The 18192-nt window shown below is 34.0% G+C and overlaps 1 protein-coding gene across 3 annotated transcripts in view; it reads right to left on the bottom strand.

Annotated features, from left to right (window-relative positions):
* Epha6 (EPH receptor A6) overlaps window positions 1–18192 on the bottom strand; it is an 891558-nt gene that overhangs the window by 114339 nt on the left and 759027 nt on the right. For all 3 annotated transcript variants that reach the window (XM_010644592.2, XM_033768075.1, XM_010644584.2), the window contains one exon: window positions 16542–16751. In XM_010644592.2, the coding sequence (XP_010642894.1) occupies window positions 16542–16751 (210 nt within the window). The remainder of the gene's footprint in view (window positions 1–16541; window positions 16752–18192) is intronic.

The following is an 18192-nucleotide window of genomic DNA, read 5'->3' as shown; positions in this document are numbered from 1 at the left end:
TTTTTCTTTTCCTAGTAATATGTCAATCAACATTTATGCTGTTCCTATATCTTAGCCAGTTGGAATAATGCTTCAATGATCATAGGAGTATAGGTACTCTCAGATGCTAATTTCATTTCCTTTGGGTATGGACCCAAAAGTGGATTGGGGGATCATATGGCAGTTTTACTTTTAATTTTATAAGAAACTTCATATTGTTTTCCACGAGAGGTACACTGATTTATAGTATTAGAAAAGGTGCTGCCTTTTCTCCATATCCTCACCATATCATGTACCTTTTTGATACCAGATATAATAATATACGTGAGGTGACACAATAGCTTTTACTTATTTCTCTGATGACTGGTGATACTGAATGCCTTCTCCTATAACTGCTTGTCACTTGTATGTCATTCTTGCCCATTTTGAAATCAGACTTTGTTTTTTGCTATTGATTTTATTACTAACTTATTTGATATTAACCCTGTATTAGATATATATATTTGAATTATCTCCCATTTCATAGGTTGCCTTTTCATTTGGTTGGCTGTGTCTTTGTCATATGGAGTTTACTTTGATGCAGTCCTACTTGTCTATTTCTCTTTTTATTGTGATATCTGTATTTTTATATCCATTGTCAAATTTAGTGCCTAACAACATTAAGAAAGATATATGAAATGAATTAATTGCGATGATTGAGTCCTCAATTAACTGCATAAATATAGGCTCCTTATATAATAGAATTTGTACTATTATGGTGGTAGTTTGCCTAGTCTCCTCACTTTAAAATGCCTGTTATCCATTATATTGTTTTCCTTTTTGTGATTACAGTATCAGTTAGATTGTCATTTGATACACCTCACAGAAGGCCCAACTCTCAGGGGCTTAACCAAGGAAGAAATTTCATTGCTTCCAATATGAAACTGAAGTTTTATTTTTTTGGTATTGATACAGAAACTCAAAAGTTTCACTAGAGAATTAGGTTCTTATGTTCTTCCTGCTTGGACATCCTCAACATGGGCTTGTCTTGTAAAACTTGCTTCTGCATGATTAGCAAGATGGTTGTCATAGAACCAAACATTATCATCTTCCAAAACCCTATTCTAGAAATAAACAAAAAATGAAAGGGTGACTACCAGAAACTCTCCATTAAAACCTATATCAGGGGACCTCCATTAGAAATTTCCCAACAATTTCTTGCTTCACTTCCCTTTCTATTTAAGTGACCAGTCAAACTATGAAACAAGAAGTATCAAAAGTGAATGGTGTATGTATGTATGTATGTGTATGTATATATATATGTATGTATGTATGTATGTATATATATATATATCTGACAAATAAACGAGGATTCGTTACTCAGCTCTGAACTCATTATATATGAATTTCAACATCTCATTAGCAAGGAAGAAGTGCCAAGAGGAGTTGGATGTGCAGTGAACAGAATCTTGCCACAAAACTCAAAACTAACTGAAAATGTTTCAATTTATTTACAATTGATGCCAAGTTCTTTACAATGGGGATAAGGTATCCTTGCCATCCTGCTTTCATTTGATTTATTTATTACAGCTTTCTTTCCAGTTTTTGACTGTCAAAGGAAAAAAGCATCAATGGGACATTAGAGATAAAAGTGGCAAAAAAGCATGGGTACTGACTTTGTTCCGTCATTTGGTACCTTTGTAGATCTAAGATAAGCAGGTTTGTGTACATTCTCCTTCTTTGGGCAGAAGCAAATAGGCCACTGAACACTGTACTCTCTGCTTACTGGATGCCTGCTGAACATTCTTTCCCAGTAAATCAGTTAAATCTGAGCTTCTACAATCACTGGGATCCCGGAGAATAACTCTGAATTGGACAGTGTTGGATGCTACTACCGCAAAAACAAGTAGCACTTAGTATTCCTGTGACTCTTGATAATCACCAAAGTCTATAGTGGTTATCTTGAGAACTTTATGGTATTTATTATTACTCATTAACTACCATATAGGATTGAAGTAGTAAAAGTTTTGAAATATTGTGCTCACCGTTATTCTTATGACCAACTGCCTCAGATCTTATCCATGTCATAGACAGCCTTTTGTGCTCAAAGCTTTGGGTACAATGTTTCCAGAGATTTAGATCATCATTTTTTCTGTTCTTGTGAATAATCTGTCATAATTATGAATACTTTAAAATGTGCTGCATTTATTTTTTATTATAATTTTTAAATATTTTTACATTATATTAAGGGTTGTTTTAAGCTTACTCACTAGGTTGATTGTGATTAACAGTAATATCAGAGGAGAAACAAGCAATTTTATGGAAGACAATGTTCTTATAGTTTCAACTACTTTCTACCTGTTTCTACCTGCTACTACTCAGATGCAGTTGTTATGAAGTATATTACTGTAGGTGTTAGAAAGATTTCAGAAATATAAAAAATCTCATGTTCCTCACAGCTTTAGACAAATCTAAGGAGATAGGTTATCTTAGGACAAAGCAACATTACATTTAGAACATGAAACAGAATGGGACATAGTGGCATGTACCAGTAATGCTAGTACTTGGGGAGGCTAAAGGAAGATAATTTGCCAAATTTGGGTCCCACTTGGGTAACTTAGTGAGATCTTATCTCAAAATAAAAAAAAAACAAAACATACAAAAGATGGGGATGTAGCTCTGTGGTGGGGCACGACTGGTGCCACCAAAAAAGCAAAAAAAAAAAAAAAAAAATTAAAAAAATCAAACAAAAAAAAAAAAAAAAACAATTAAAAAAATCAAACAAACAAATAAAACAAAACAAAATTGAGCACTTAACAGATAGGAAAGTTAATTTCTCAGCATTTGTCTTAATAGTTTCCCAGGTCTAAGGTCTTAGAGTTATTTCCTTAAAATATCTATTGGCATAGGGCTGGAGATTTGGCTCAGTGTTTCTGTTGCTTACCTTGCAAGTGCAAGGGCCCAACTTTGATCACTGGTGCACCCTCAAATATATATATGCATGGCAAAGACTTACATTTATGCAGTTTATTATTTTTCCTTTACTAATGCATTGCCCCAATGATAGAGATTTTTTTCCCCAAGCATGGATTAGCTTCCTAATATGATTTTCCCATTAATTTTATTGGTACATTTTGGTATACAATACAGTTACCTTCACTGGGATCTTGTACCTTTACATGATGTATCTTGGTTCTTATCCCCCACCCCGTTCCCTTGTCTTCCCTTCACTCACTCCATCCTTCCCTATTTACAAACATGTTATTTTCATGTTTTCCTTTTCTCATATTTTTCCTTTTCCCTTCTTTCCTTTCCCACTTCCCCTACCCTTTTATCCCTTTTCTTCTTATTTCACATTATCAATTACACAATTAGAGCCTTATTTACACTTTAGTTTTTCAAACCAGAGAAACTATTCAGCATTTACATGTCTGTCCTATTTATTCCACTTAAGCGTATCACCTCAATGTGCATCCATTTAACTATAAGTGACTTTAGTTTCTCATTCGTTATGACTGAGTAGTATTCCATTTTATTCAAAAGACAAATCTTCTTTATCCAGACTCCAGTTTATGGGCAATTGGGATGTTTCCCAGTTTTAGCTATTACAAACTGTGCTGTATAAACAAGGTGAGCATATATCACTGTGGCATGATTTTTAAAATTCTTTTGGGGAGAGATCCAGCAGGGGAATAGCTGGTCAAATGGGATTTCTAATCCTAGCTGTTCAAGGGATTTACATATTGATTTCCACAGTTATTACACTCCCACCAATAATGAAGAAATGTTCCTTTCTCCCTACAATCCCACCAACATTTATTATGGTTGATTTCTTGATATCAGCCATTCTTTCTAGGGTGAGGTGGAATCTCAGTATTGTTTTCATCTGCATCTCTCGAATGACCAGTGATGTTGAACATTTTTGCATAAATTTATTTGCTGCTTTCACTTGTTTGTCTGAGAAGTGTCTTCATTTCAGATGCTCATTTTTGAATCAGGTCTTTATATGTGAGGGAGTCTGATTATTTTGAGTTCTTTATATATTCTAGATAGTAGACCTTTGTCTGAGGAGTAGCTGGTAAAAGTTTTTTTCTCCCACATTGTAGCCTGCCTCTTAGCTTTGTTACTGATTCCTCTTGCAGTGCAGAAGCTTTTAAAAAAAATCTTTAAGTTTATTGGTACATTTTAGGTATACAATGCAGTTTCATTCATCATTGAGATCTTGCACCTTTACATAACTTACCTTAGTTCTTATTTTTTTCCTCATTCCCAGCCCTCCCTTCAGCCCCTCCACCCTTTCCTGTTTACAAAGACATTGTTTCCATGCTTTTCCTTTCCACATATTTATTCTTATTGCTTTTTACTTTTTCCCTACCCCTCCTACTTCCTCTACTCTTTTAGAGTTTTCCTTCTATTACACAATAACAATTATACATTTGATCTTTATTTACACTTTTATTTTTTCACACCAGAAAAACTATTCAGTATTTACAAATTTACTCTTAGTTTCACTTAAGAGTATGTTCTCAATGTGCATTGACTTAGCTATACATCTCTCTGGTATCTCATTCTTTAAGGCTGAGTAGTACTCCATTTTATAAAAAATCCCCACATCTTTATCCAGTCTCCAGTTGATGGGCAATTGGGTTGTTTCCAAGTTTTAGCTATTACAAACTGTGCTGCTGTAAACATGGTTGAGCATATATCACTGTGGTATAATTCTTTTAATTCTTCTGGGAAGATACCCAGCAGGGGAATAGCTGGGTCAAATGGGACTTCCGATCCTAGTTGTTTAAAATATCTTCACATTGATTACCACAGTGGTTTCACAAGTCTCTACTCCCACCAACAAAGAAGGGTTCCTATCTCCCAAAAACTTCACCAGCATTTGTTATTTGTTTATTTCTTTCCTTTTCTTCTACTACTTCTTCTTCTTTTTTTTTTTTTTTTTTTTTTTGGCACTGGGGATTGAACTCAGGCCCTTGCGCTTGCAAGATGGAACCACTGAGCCAAACCCTGGCCCATTGGTTGATTTCTTAATAGCAGCCATTCTTACTGGGGTAAGATGGAATCTCAATGTTGTTTTCATCTGCATCTCTGGAATGACAAGTGATGTTGAACATTTTTTCATATGATTATTTGCTGCTTTTATTTCTTTGTCTGAGAAATGTATGTTCATTTAAGATGCCCATTTTTGAATCATGTCTTTATATTTGGGGGTCTGACTTTTTTGAGTTTTTGTATATTCTAGATAATAGTCCTTTGCCTGAGGAACAGCTGGTAAAATTTTTCCCATATTGCAGTTGTATCTTAGCTCTGGTTGTGATTTCTCTGGCAGTACAGAAGCTTTTTAAAAAGATGAGATCTAAATTATTGATACTTTGGTGCTAATTCCTGTGCTACTGAGGATTTGTTCATAAAGTCTTTTCCTATGCTGATATCTTCAAGAGTTTTACTTAACTTATCTTCCAGCAAGTTTAGTGTTTCTGTTTTGATAATTAGATCTTTAATCCACTTGGATTTTAGTTTAGTGCATGGTGAAATATAAGTGTCTAGTTTTATTTTTTGACAAGTTGAAATGTAGTTTTCCAACACCATTTGTTAAAGAGGCTATCTTTCCTCCAGTGAGGGTGTTTGGCTTCTTTGTCAATGATGAGGTAGCTGAGTATGTCTGGAGTTGTTTCTGTATCTTCTAATCTGTTCCACTGATCCTTAGGTTTGTTTCTTTGCCAATGCCTTGCTGTTTTTAATATAGTATAGTTTCAAGTTGGTAATTGTGATATCTTCTGCCATGTCTCTGTTGCCAGAACTTCTTTTGCTCTTCTAAGTATCTTCTGATTCCAAAATAATGTTTGGATTGTTTTCTCTAGTTCTGTGAAATATATTGTTGGCATTTCAACAGGGGTTATGTTGAATCTGTATAGCAGTTTTAGAAGTATGGCCATTTTCACTATATTTATTCTTCCTACCAGTGAGCAAGGGATGTCCTTCCATTTTCTTATATCCTCTTTAATCTCTTTTTTTCAGAGTGTTGTAATTCTCAATGTAGAGGTCTTTTGCTTCCTTTATTAGATTGATTCCTAGATATTTCATTTTTTTGGATGCTATTGTGAAAGGGATTGTTGCCCTAATTTCTCTCTCAGTGAGTCTGTTACTTGTGTTGTAGAAGGCTATTGATATTTGAATGTTGACCTTGTATCCAGCTACTCTACTGAAAGTTTCAATTAAGTCTAGAAGTCTTTTGGTGGAGTTTTTTGGGTGTTTTGTGTAGAATATTATATCATCAGCAAATAATAATAGTTTCACTTCTTCTTTTCTTATCTTTATTGGGTTTACTTCTTTCTCTTGTCTAATTGCTTGTAGCTAATGTTTCCAAAACTATTTTGAACAGGAGTGGTGATAGTGAACATCTTTGTCTTATTCCTGATTTTAGCATGCAGGTTTTCAGTTTTTAACCATTTAGTATGGTGTTGGCTTTTGGTTTTTTATAGATAAAGTTGAGAAATTTCAGTTTTCTTCAGGGTTTTAATCACGAATGATTGTTGCATTTTGTCAAGTTCCTTTTACGCATCTATAGAGATCAATATATGGGTTTTGTCCTTGACTCTGTTAATATGGTGTATTATATTTATTGATTTACATATTGAACCATCCTTGCATCCTTGGGATAAATTGAACTTGGTCAGGGTGTATAATCTTGAAGACCCTTGGTATTCTGTTTGTCAGTTTTTTTTATTGAGGATTTTTGCATCTATGTTCATTGGGGAGATTCACCTGTAGTTCTCTTTTCTTGGTTGGGTCTTTCCCTGGTTTTGGAATCAAAGTAACATTTGCTTCCAGGAATGAATTTGGAAGTATTGCTTCCCTTTCAATTTCACTGAAAAGCTTAAAGAGCAGTGGCAATAGTTCTTCTCTATATGTCCTGTAGAATTTAGCAGTGAATCCAGCAGGGCCTCGGCTTTTCTTTGTTGGTAAATTTTTAGTTACATTTTTGATTTCACTGATTGTAATTGGAGTGTTTAGAATTTTTATATTTTCTTTGTTCAACTTTGATAATTCATATGTATCTAGAAATCTGTCCATTTCTTCTGTGTTTTCTAATTTATTAGAATACAGGTTCTCAAAGTAGATATTGATGATCCTATGGATTTCTTCTGGGTCTGTTGTGACTTCACCTTTTTCACTCCAAATTGCATAAATCTGAGCCTTTTTTTTTTTTTTTTTGACAAGGTTGGCTTAGGGTTTATCAAGTTTATCTACTCTTTCAAAAAACCAACTCTTTTATTCATTGATTTTTTTGGTATCATTGTCTTAGTTTTTATTGCATTTATTTTTACTCTGATCTTTATAATTTCCTCCCTTATATGATCTTTGCATTTCTATTGTTCTTTTTCTAGGACCTTAAGATTTACCATTAGGTTGTTTATTTGAGCTCATTCTATTTCCCTTGTGTGGGCATATGAATTTTCCACATAAAACTGCTTTTATTGTATCTCATAGATTCTTATATGTTATACTGGTATTGTCATTAAATTGTAAAAACAGTCTAATTTCTTCTTTAATTTCTGCTGTAACCCATTGATTGTTCAGGAGCATGTTATTCAATTTCCATGTGTTTGTTTCTTATGCTATTGTTCTCCAATTTAATTGCACTATGGTCTGATAATATATATGGGATAACTTCAATTCCTTTGCATTTACTTAATCATGTACTTCTTTTTTTGTGGTACCAGGAATCAAACTCAGGACCTTACACTTGCAAGGCAAGTAGCAGAACCACTGAGTTAAATCCCTGGCACTACTTTAAAATGTTCTGTGAGCTAGCATGTGGTCTATTTTGGAAAATGACCCACATTTAGCTGAAAAGAATGTATATTCTGATTTTGTAGGGTGGAACACTCTGTATATTAAGTTCATTTATTCAAAAACTTAGCTCAGTTCTAGTATTTCATTATTGATTTTTAGTCTCAATGATCTGTCTATTTTTGACAGTGGGGTAATGAGGTTCCTCCACTATAATTGTATTAGTGCTTATTTGGTTTTTCATGTCCCTTAATATTTGTTTTGAATTGTTGTGGGCATTAGTATTTGGTGCATATATATTTATGATTGTCATATCTTCTTCTTGGATTGTTCCTTTTACAAGGATATAGCGACCTTTTATTTTTTCTTTTTTTGGTATCGGGGATTGAACTAGTGTCCTTGCGCTTGCAAGGCAGGCCCCTGAACTGCTGGGCTAAATCCCCAGTCTGCAACCTTTTAATTAGTTTGGGTTTGAAACTTACTTTGTCTGAAAATAAGATGGCTACCCCTGCTTTTTTCCACATTGCTGTTGCAAGGAGAACTGTTTTCATCCTTTCACTTTTAGTCTATGAGTTTCTTTTTCAAGTAGGTGTGTTTCTTGTGTGCAACATATTGTTGGATTTTGCTTCTGAATCCATTCTGCCAGTCCATTTCTTTTTATTGGTGAATTGAGGCCACTAACATTGATGGTTATAACTGATATGTATTGACTTTTCATTGTCATATTATTTTCCTGTTGTTGGTTCTTTTTTATTTTTCTCCCTCTCCCATTCAATTCTTGTCTATTGGATTTACTCTGTTGGGCCTCATGGAGTTGTGTCCTTCATTTCCTTTTTCTAGGGTATTTAAAAAAATTGTTTGGAGTGCTCATTTGGTATTCATGAAGTTCTCAGGTGTTCTTTGTCATGAAAATATCATATTTCTCCATCAATTTTGAAAGTGAGTTTTGGAGGAATAATTAGCCTAGGTTGGAGGTTGTTTTCTTTTAAAGCTTGAAATTCCTTAACTTGAGGGTTTGTGTTGAAAAGTCCATTGTGATTCTGATAGGCTTTTTAAAAAGATGAGATCCTAGGTTTTTATTCTTTGTGCTAGTTCCTGTGATACTGAAGATTTGTTTATAAAATCTTTTCATATACCAAATGTCTTTGAATCTTCTTAATACTTTATATGACTGAGTTATATGGGCTCATTTTCAAAATTTTGATGGAACTATCCTCTTTTTCAGTCCTTTGCTCATCTGTGTATGCAGATCTTCAAATATTTTCCTTTTTTTATTTTTGTTTTTCCTATAAAGAGCTCTGAAAATTATCATAGACTGCTTTTTCCTGTAAGTCTCAGAGATGAAGGCTTTTTGAGAAATTCTTTTGCTCCTTCACCTTCTTCTTATTTTTGGTACTGGAAGTAGAATCCAGAGTCTCAATACTCAAGAAAAGCACTCTATTCTAAGTATACTCCATCCAAGTTTAAATAATAATTTTCTGTGTTAATATATTGAGTTGTATTTCCACCTTTTGCTTTATATTTATCATTGTCAAGTAGTTTATTTACTTCATAGGTGTTTTACACATATTATGGTTTGGATCTTAACATGTTTCCCAAAAATCATGTATTAAAAGCCTCATCTCCAGCAGATGGCGCTACTGGGTGGTAGTAAAGAAAGGGAGATGGGGTCTACTTAGAGGAAGTTGGTCATTGGATTTGTTTATTTGAAGGGTAACTTTTTTTCTCTGGCTTCTCCTCTGAATCTCTCTCTCTCTCTGCTTTCTGCCTTGAGGTGAGCTGCTATGTTTTGCCACATGTTTCCTGCCCAAATGATAGAAACTATTTTCTCCAATCATGGCTTATCTGCCTAAGTTTAGATGATCTCATCTTCATAATTTTTGTTGGAACTATCCTTTTGTATGTTTCTGTCACTCTGAGGTAGAAGCAAGGAGCTAAATAAACATAAACTGAAATCTGAAAATGAGCCAAAATAAACCTTTCTTTAAGTTGATATTCTCAGGTATTTTGGTCATAGTGATGCCAACGCTAAAAACACAATGCCCTTCTGATATCATTGTCCTCTTTAACTACCAGTATGATTTTGATTTATCATTCATACACTCTCTCTCTCTGTCTCTGTTTGTTCCTCTCTCTCCACCCCACCTCTCTCAGTCTCCCAGGGCTTTTTCCATGTTAGGCAATCACTCTTTCACTGAGCTGGACCCTAGCCTTCTAACCTACATGTGATACAAGCTGATATCCATACCTCATGTTTATACCTCAAACAGGTATTGGAGAAGACACTTTCCCTACATTTAGCACATGTTATCCTTTCATCTCCATTGTTAAGGATTTAGTTTCTGGTCTTCCAGCTCCATGTGTAGAGACCACAAATTTCTGAAAATATAGCTTTTATATCTTAGATTAGAATTTCCTTTACTAAAAGTGCACATTGGAAACATTAAATAAGAAATCTTAAAATTTCATTTCATGAAATTAGCCTATCAAGCACTGCCTTGTTCAAGAGTATTTTTCCTTTTAAATTAGGAAGCCTAGATTTAGCACATCTATTTCTTCCTCTTCAACTAATTATAATGGTCTATATATTTGACTAAACGTGACTGACTGCTACTGTAGTTTCTACTGAGTAAGAAATCTAAGAGCTATTTTTTTTTTTGTGTGTGTGTGTGTGTGTGTGTGGAGACATTTTGTTATTTTTCCTCAACAATGTAGCTCCTTTATTGAGGATGACTTTAATTCATTTAACCTGGATTTTATTATTTTTCACTCTTCCAAGGTTTATCTACTTATCACCTTTTTAATTCAATATGAAGTTATGTAACTTTTCATATTATATCTTTCTGATAACATTGATATTTTTCTCATTTTTCTTTATACTTACATAGCTGAATTTAGTTTAACAGATAGCACCATTTACTTTATTTGAACTTTTCAGTAAACTTCGTGTAGAAGCCTGTGCTTATATTATATGTAGCTTTGTATAGGCCAGCAGGTTTCATGTTTTCCTTCCTGAGGGTCTGCTTTTGCACTCAAAAAAACCATACTCCCTTGTTTTTAGCTGGGTTAAGCTTTAAAAAAAAACATTGGAGTACAAGCCACTCTTCAGTTTGTCCTGGCTGAACTAGGCTGGCTTTGTGCACCTTGTATCTTAGCACAGTGTCTTCTCCACAATGAATATCTTGAACAGAAAATTCCTGTGGTGAGATTTCACAGGACAAAGTTGTATTCTTCAAAATCTAACGTTAAAAATATTTTTTCAGTAATTAAAAAAATCCAGTGTACTGGATAGTATCTGATTTTAGAAGCCATGCTTGAGATTGATACATTTACTTTTTTCTCATATTTTGTTTAGAAAAGGAGCTTAAATGTCAGAGCTCAGAAGGGGTCTCATGAATGTAAAATTAATTGTTTTAAGATGTTAACACAACAGTGATTATATAAATATGTGCTTCCAGTGAAGAGGCTCTAGGTGAAAAAAAAAATGCTTGAATGGAATTCCTGCTATTGAAGAAAAAAATCAAAATTGCCTTGGATAACACAATATGAACATAATGAAAATGAAATTCAAGTAATCATAATTTTAGCAGATACAATAAAATGGTTCTTCCATTTTATTTTAATCTTCAAAATATGAGGAAGTTACTCATAATTTTTTAAAAAATGGGAACACTATCCTTATATTTTAAATGAAACATCTCAAAACAGATGGGTGTGAGCTATAATATATCTTTTAATGTCCTTTTTAGGTAAATAGAACCTTGTTTCCATAATTGATAGCAAAGAGGCTTAGTGTTTTCAATATAAGTATAAGATGGGGTTGCTTAGCAATATTCAAATGAGATAGAGTCCCTCTTCTGGAATTAGTTATAAAACAGTAATTCATGTGAGTGTGTAAGACTCATAAAAAGGAAACAATATCTTAGCAGTTAAATTTTTTTCTTCCTCTTTTTTAATTTTTTGGTACCAGGGATCGGACTCAGGCCCTTATGCTTGCGAGGCAGGTGCCAGAACCACTGAGCGAAATCCTTGCTCCGCCCTTTCTGGAACAGCTAAATTTTAACAAGATAGGACACTGTGCAATTAAATTAAAACAACCCAAACTGTCAGTACATGTTGTGCAGATTCATTTAATCAAATAACACTAATTATACATGTATTGTTAGGTGTGGATCATAATCATTCACCAATTTTTCCTAAGTGCATGCTAAGTTATTCATAGAATTGGCCATTAAAACAAGGTCTCAGTTCTCAGCTAAGATCATATATTTGTGTATTTTTCCATTCTGTTTTTGATTCATAATGCACATTTCTTTCTTTTCATTAAAAAATTGAACAATATTTAATAAAATACAAAATACACTTTTCTCACATTATAATCAGTGTTGTTCTGTTGGCATTCCCTCCACCCATACCACCTCCTTTCAAATCTGAACTCTTGATTTCCTCTTAAAGCTAGAAGAATTAAGACGTTACAGCATTAAATGGACCAGAATAACAGAGATCTTGCCTTTCCCCAGCCCTCACTCTTTCTCCTACACCTTCTCAGAGGTGGGCTTGAGGGAGGGAAGCTTCCCCTCATGGTGCCCACTCAACAGGACTCCACGCAGAACTCGCATATGCATGTGTGTTACTTTTCACCATGGATTTCATATTGTTTTTGTGGAGCATCCTGGTTGGGAAGGGCTTCCTTAAGTGAGCCTGTGTCCTTTTTGTCTCCTTCTTTCCTTCTCTACTCATGTTCTTCCCCCACTCCATCACCACCACCAGTTGGCTTCAACTGAAATAATCCCTAATGAATCAGCATTTAGAATAGTCACAAAATCCCAAGCATGACAAAAGCTTCCACTACCCCAAGCTCCCCACTGTCAGCCTGTCCTCCCTCTGCACCTTAAAACAGAACCTTTTTTGAAAAATCATAAAATGCCATGATTGTCTACAATCATTTGTCAGATACCTGAGACAACAGGTGGGCATGACACAACATTAATTTATGGCCTCCCATGAATCATTCTCTCCGCTGCTCCTCTCCTTCCCGCCCTCTCCCCTGATGCCACACATCTTCAGGGCCTCCTCCTCTGGGGAAACTGAATAGACACATTCCTTGCGGAGTGGGTTCAGCCCAACTTCAGAGATCTGGTGCAAGGTGAAAGCTTTTGACTCAGAGCTAAGCCAGCTCCCTTCTGAAGCACTGTCCCAGTGCACAAATCCTGGACTTGTACACATGGGCAAACACTCAGTCCATTTAAGGATTCACTTGAATTTCAGTGGTTTTACTGCTTAAAATACATTTACAGATCTATACTTCCCTTGGCCTCTGAAGAAAAAAAATTATTGCCTCTCAACATTTTGGCACAGTACAAATTCAGTGCTTTTTGGGTCTGTTCTGTTGTTGTTTATTTTAATAAGATAAATCTGCAAAGACAGTTCTCAGTTTAAGAAAGATGTCTGTAAAAAGCCGGGCATGGTGGAGGTGCATGCCTGTAATCCCAGCACTTGGGAGGCTGAGGTAGGAGGATCGCTGTGAGTTCGAGACCAGCCTAGGCTAATGTCTGCAGAAACAGGTATTCCTGAATCCTACGAAGCATCTAAAAAAATGACAAATGCAAATGATGCACATTTCTTAATGTCCAAGCCATTACCTCATCTAAAAGGTTCCTTTGCAAACTCATGATGTATTTCAGCACCAGTTTACATGCCTCACCTGAAATACCTGCTACTGATATCTAGATGTTAAAAACGGACCTTTAAAAATTAGGAATTTTAAAGTTAAATTCTTTCACTAGCTTCCCCATACTGACAGTGGGAGTTTTCAACAGAAGCAGGTTTTCAACATTTTTTGAGTCCTTTAATCGGTCAAAACTTGGATAAATGGACATAAGCATAGTTTCTAGCTTTTCTTTGACCCCTTCTGTAGACCAGTAGTATCCTTTTGTGCTTTCCAGAGAGGTTACTAGGTACTGCACGTTATTCACGTCTGATAACTTTGAGATAGAGTATCTGTGATATTTCATTATAATTTTGTTTGTATTCTAATACAGATCGCTAGACTATTTTTAACAGGGATTCTGTGTCTTTACTAACAGCATCTTTATTCAATTAGTTGTTTGATCTAGAAATATTAATGTCATCTTTAAAACCTCATTTGCCTTCTAGTTTATATTTAATTACTTACTGAGTCTTATAAATTGTGTTCACAATGATTTTCAGTTCTCTCTTCTTCTTATTATCCTAATCGTTACTACTCTAATTAAAGTAATATGGCTTTTGGCCTTCAGTATAAAATAATGCCTAATTAGCCTCTGCTACCACATCACCTTGTCCTTCAATCTTTACTGCCTTTATATTATTATCAATAACATCTTCTAGGACATGCACCTATTATTGCTACTTCTCTTGAATAAATTGATGTGTGCCTCTTGGTTGCTATAGAAAATTGTTCAAATTCCGTGTAGTGTCACTCAAGTACCTTCACAATTATTTCTAAAATACTCAGCCCTTTCAGACTTCTGGTCTCCACTTCAAACTATCCACATTTCCATCAGTCTCCTCATTTACTGCCCCACATTTCTGTGTCTGCTCTCTTCCCTCATCTGGATGGCCTTTTCTCCAACCACTTTTACTAAATTTTTAGATTTGATTCATAATTTATTTTTTGTGAGACTTTCTTCAGACTTCTCTTGGCATGTCCATACATTTTTATCAGACCTCTACAACAACACTTAATGCACTGAGTTGCAAGAAAGCACGAGTCTGCCTGTCAAAGCTTAAACTCCTGAAGGCAACATTTTTCTATGTTATATATGGAATATTCATTCTCATTATAACGTGAAGCAATCAGGGACTAGGGATGTAGCTCAGTGGCGCTGCACCCGCCTGGCAAGTGCAAGGTCCTGAGTTTGATCCCTGGTACCTGCAAAATAAATAAATAAAATGAAGCAATCAATGTATATTTTGCACTCCAAAATTCTGTGAGGAGTAAGGTAATTCTGAGACTTTTATAAAATAGCTATTTAGTCATACTATTTGCTATTTAGTTGCAAGTTCTTAAATTCAGAGATATTTCTAATTAGGATATAGTCCATGGTATTTCACAGGCACTTTTTGGAGTCTAAATATTCTGGTAATATAATTTTTTGTAGTACTATTCTAGACTTCACAGCCCTGTTACCACAAAAGAGAAAAAGCCTAGAATCTGGATGTCAAAATTGATTTTAAAAAACCTGTATGTAGTGTATATCAAACTTGGGTTACTAATTTAATTAGTATCATAAATCTAGTTACTATCTTTCTATTTTAAAAAGCAGTGGCTTCAAATGTACCTAATAGGCCTGTAGTGAAAATAGTCTATTAGTCATCTCATTTTATTCTTTAGACATATTGCATGTGTTACCATATTTATGAACATTATCTTTTACAACTTTTATATAATAATTTAAAATATTTTCTAGGGCTGGAAAATATTCTTGATATAAAATTTTATATATACTTTTCTAGAATTCCAAAAGCTGTCACAGTTATATATTTATAAAAATAAAAGAAAAAAATAAAGGCCTTAAACTGAAAGACAGTTATGATATTTTCTAATTAAGAGATGGAGTTGAACATACTGATTTTTTCTAAAATAACTCATTTTCATGCTTGATAGACAATTTTATGAAGCTTTTTATTTAACTTGAAAGACCAGTAGGTACTGTTACCTTACATATCAGGTTCAGGACTTAATTTATTTTTCTTAGAACCATATTGACAAATTAAGGTGAATAATTTCTACAAAGCAAACATAGTAAGGGCATAAAATATTTCACTCAAAGTATTAAACTTGAATCCATTCTGGAGTAATTGAATACAGTGAAGTAAAAAAAACTCAAAATGAAAAATGAAATCAAAGCGAATTAAATAATGGAGTTGAATATTTCAAAATAATTTGTAAGGTTAGAAAAAGAAAATAGACTAAAACATCTTGAATAGTTGTAGTAACTTATTTTTCTTTTAAGCTGATTGTCAAATGAGTCAATGGCAAAGGGTTTTGTTTAAGAAACAACAGATATCAAATGAGTCAATGGCAAAGGGTTTTGTTTAAGAAACAATAGACTACATTATAGTCTTACAAATTAGTAGCTTTAATATACCTGAACAGAGACAATGAAACTACATAAAACAACAGCACAGATATCAACAGGTTAAATTTGCTTTGAACCTTTCAAAAATAAACTATTTGTGGGTCAAATTCATATTATATAATTTGTTGGTGATAGTTTGTTTCTAAAATTTTAGCCTTTTATTTTTGCTCAAAATTTCCCTATTTATTATTTGAAGAAAGATTTAGAGAGCCTTCTTATATCTCAAAAAAACTTGCATTGTTCATTTTCAAGTATTACTGTATATGCCATAACAATAAAAAGTCATGGTCATTTTCTAAATACTGCTTCCTTACTATTCTTGAATTCTCATTGGGTTGCATTATTGGCCTATGATGAGCTCTAATTATTGAAACATTGAAAATAACTCGGGAGGAGGTAGATTGTTGAGAGAGTAGTAATGACAAGGAATGATGTTAAAGTTCTGGGATATTACAAAGAAAAATAGTCAGATATATATTTTAAAAAGTAGGTCCTTACCTTAGCTATAGCAAACACCTCTTAGTTAAATACTGATGTGAATTTAGGAAACTGATAAACAAGAGCCAAAAATTGAGAAAGCAAAAGCAGAATTACTGTGACAATATTCAAAATTATAAAAGTAAGCAAACTACCTTGGCCAAAAACATGTAAACTTACAGTTGTCGTATAAGCAGCTTCTGGATCATCTTCCAGTACTCGAGAGAGACCAAAATCAGAAACTTTGCATACTAAATTGCTGTTCACCAATATATTCCTAGCTGCTAGATCTCGATGAACATAACCCATATCCGAAAGGTACTTCATGCCTGATGCAATGCCACGGAGCATGCCGACCAACTGGATGACTGTGAAATGGCCATCATGTTTCTGCAAGAGAAGCAAAATTGTTTAAATGATTGCTTTTAAAGCAGTGTGCATGCGTGTATGCTAAATAAACCTCTTAGATTTATTTTACTAGGTCCAGTGAGGATTAGCATCATGTTTGCTAACCACTGGTTTTGTTCATAAACCAATATAAGAATTTTATGTCTAATAAAAGAAAAAGGGAACAGGTGGTCAGAAGGGCAGGAAAGCCTATTACTGGATGGAACCTGTGTAGTAACTATGAATACTATAAAAAATGGCAGACCAGGTCACTCAGGGGGGGAAAAAAAAGTGATGGAATAAGTAAGAAAATAACTGGGGGAAACAGCAGTAGAAATATATTTAAAAATACAAGCAAACAGAAAATAAATAGTTTTCTAAGTTTTAATTTTATGAGACAAAAACAAAAGAATTGACAATTGAATGAAAACAAGACTGCTCTAACTCCTGGTTGGGAAGATTAAATTAAACGATGTATGATGAATAATATTCCAGGTGAAGTAATTCTATGTAATAGTTAATTACATCTTATTTCCACCCCCTTGATTTTAAAAACAATGTGGATTTCACAAAAGAGTTAAAAAAACCCAATTTTTATTTGTGCAAAATGCGTTCACCAACCAAAACAGATACAAATAGCATCCTTAAATTAGAGAATTTTAAGTTTGAAAAATAATGTATACTGGGGCCAGGGATAATTTAGCTCAGAGGTTCTGCTGCCTGCCTGGCAAGTGCAAGTTCTCAAGTTTAAAAAAAAAAAAAAAGTTCAGTACCAAATAAACCCCCCCCAAAACAACAAACAAACAAAAAACCCAAAACCCAAAACAAATCCTCCTCTCCAAATTATGCACAATGTTCTTCTTTGTTATTTGGAAACTGTGCTATCTTTAAAAGGGGGTATAGGGAAACATTAAAAATTCTCATTTTTATTTATCAGAAAAAATTAATAAGAAATCCGTAGTAAAAGATTATTGGAGTATATTATTTTACATAACATAGAAAAAGCACAAACAAAAGTATCTTAAAATATTTCAAATTCAAAGCAGTTTTCACCGACATTTGATTTAAAGTTTCAGTGAATCTGTAATCCTAACACTCATAGAGGCTGAGGCAGGAAGATCACAAATTTGAGCCCAGCTCAGGCAACTTAGTTACTTAGCAAGATCCTGTCTCAAAAACAAATTAAAAAGGCTAGAAATATACCTCAGTGTGAAGTACTTGAATTCAATCCCCCAAAATAAAATAAAGCAATGTGCTGCAGTGTAGATTAACACATGGATGACCTGATAGTATCTGTCATAGTGATTTTCCCTCCTATACCATTGTGATTCATTGGTCAGTTAAATGAATGCACCTATGTACTACAAATGAAATAAACTTTGTTTTATGTATCAACTTATCTCCCTAACAGTTCTTAGATAATATCTCTTACCTCAAGTGCAGA

Source organism: Fukomys damarensis, unplaced genomic scaffold (genome assembly GCF_012274545.1).
Source record: "Fukomys damarensis isolate Sample0158 unplaced genomic scaffold, DMR_v1.0_HiC HiC_scaffold_24, whole genome shotgun sequence".
NCBI lineage: Eukaryota > Metazoa > Chordata > Mammalia > Rodentia > Bathyergidae > Fukomys > Fukomys damarensis.
The sequence above is the reverse complement of the archived record's forward strand: the minus strand, read 5'-3'. Positions and strand labels throughout refer to the sequence as shown.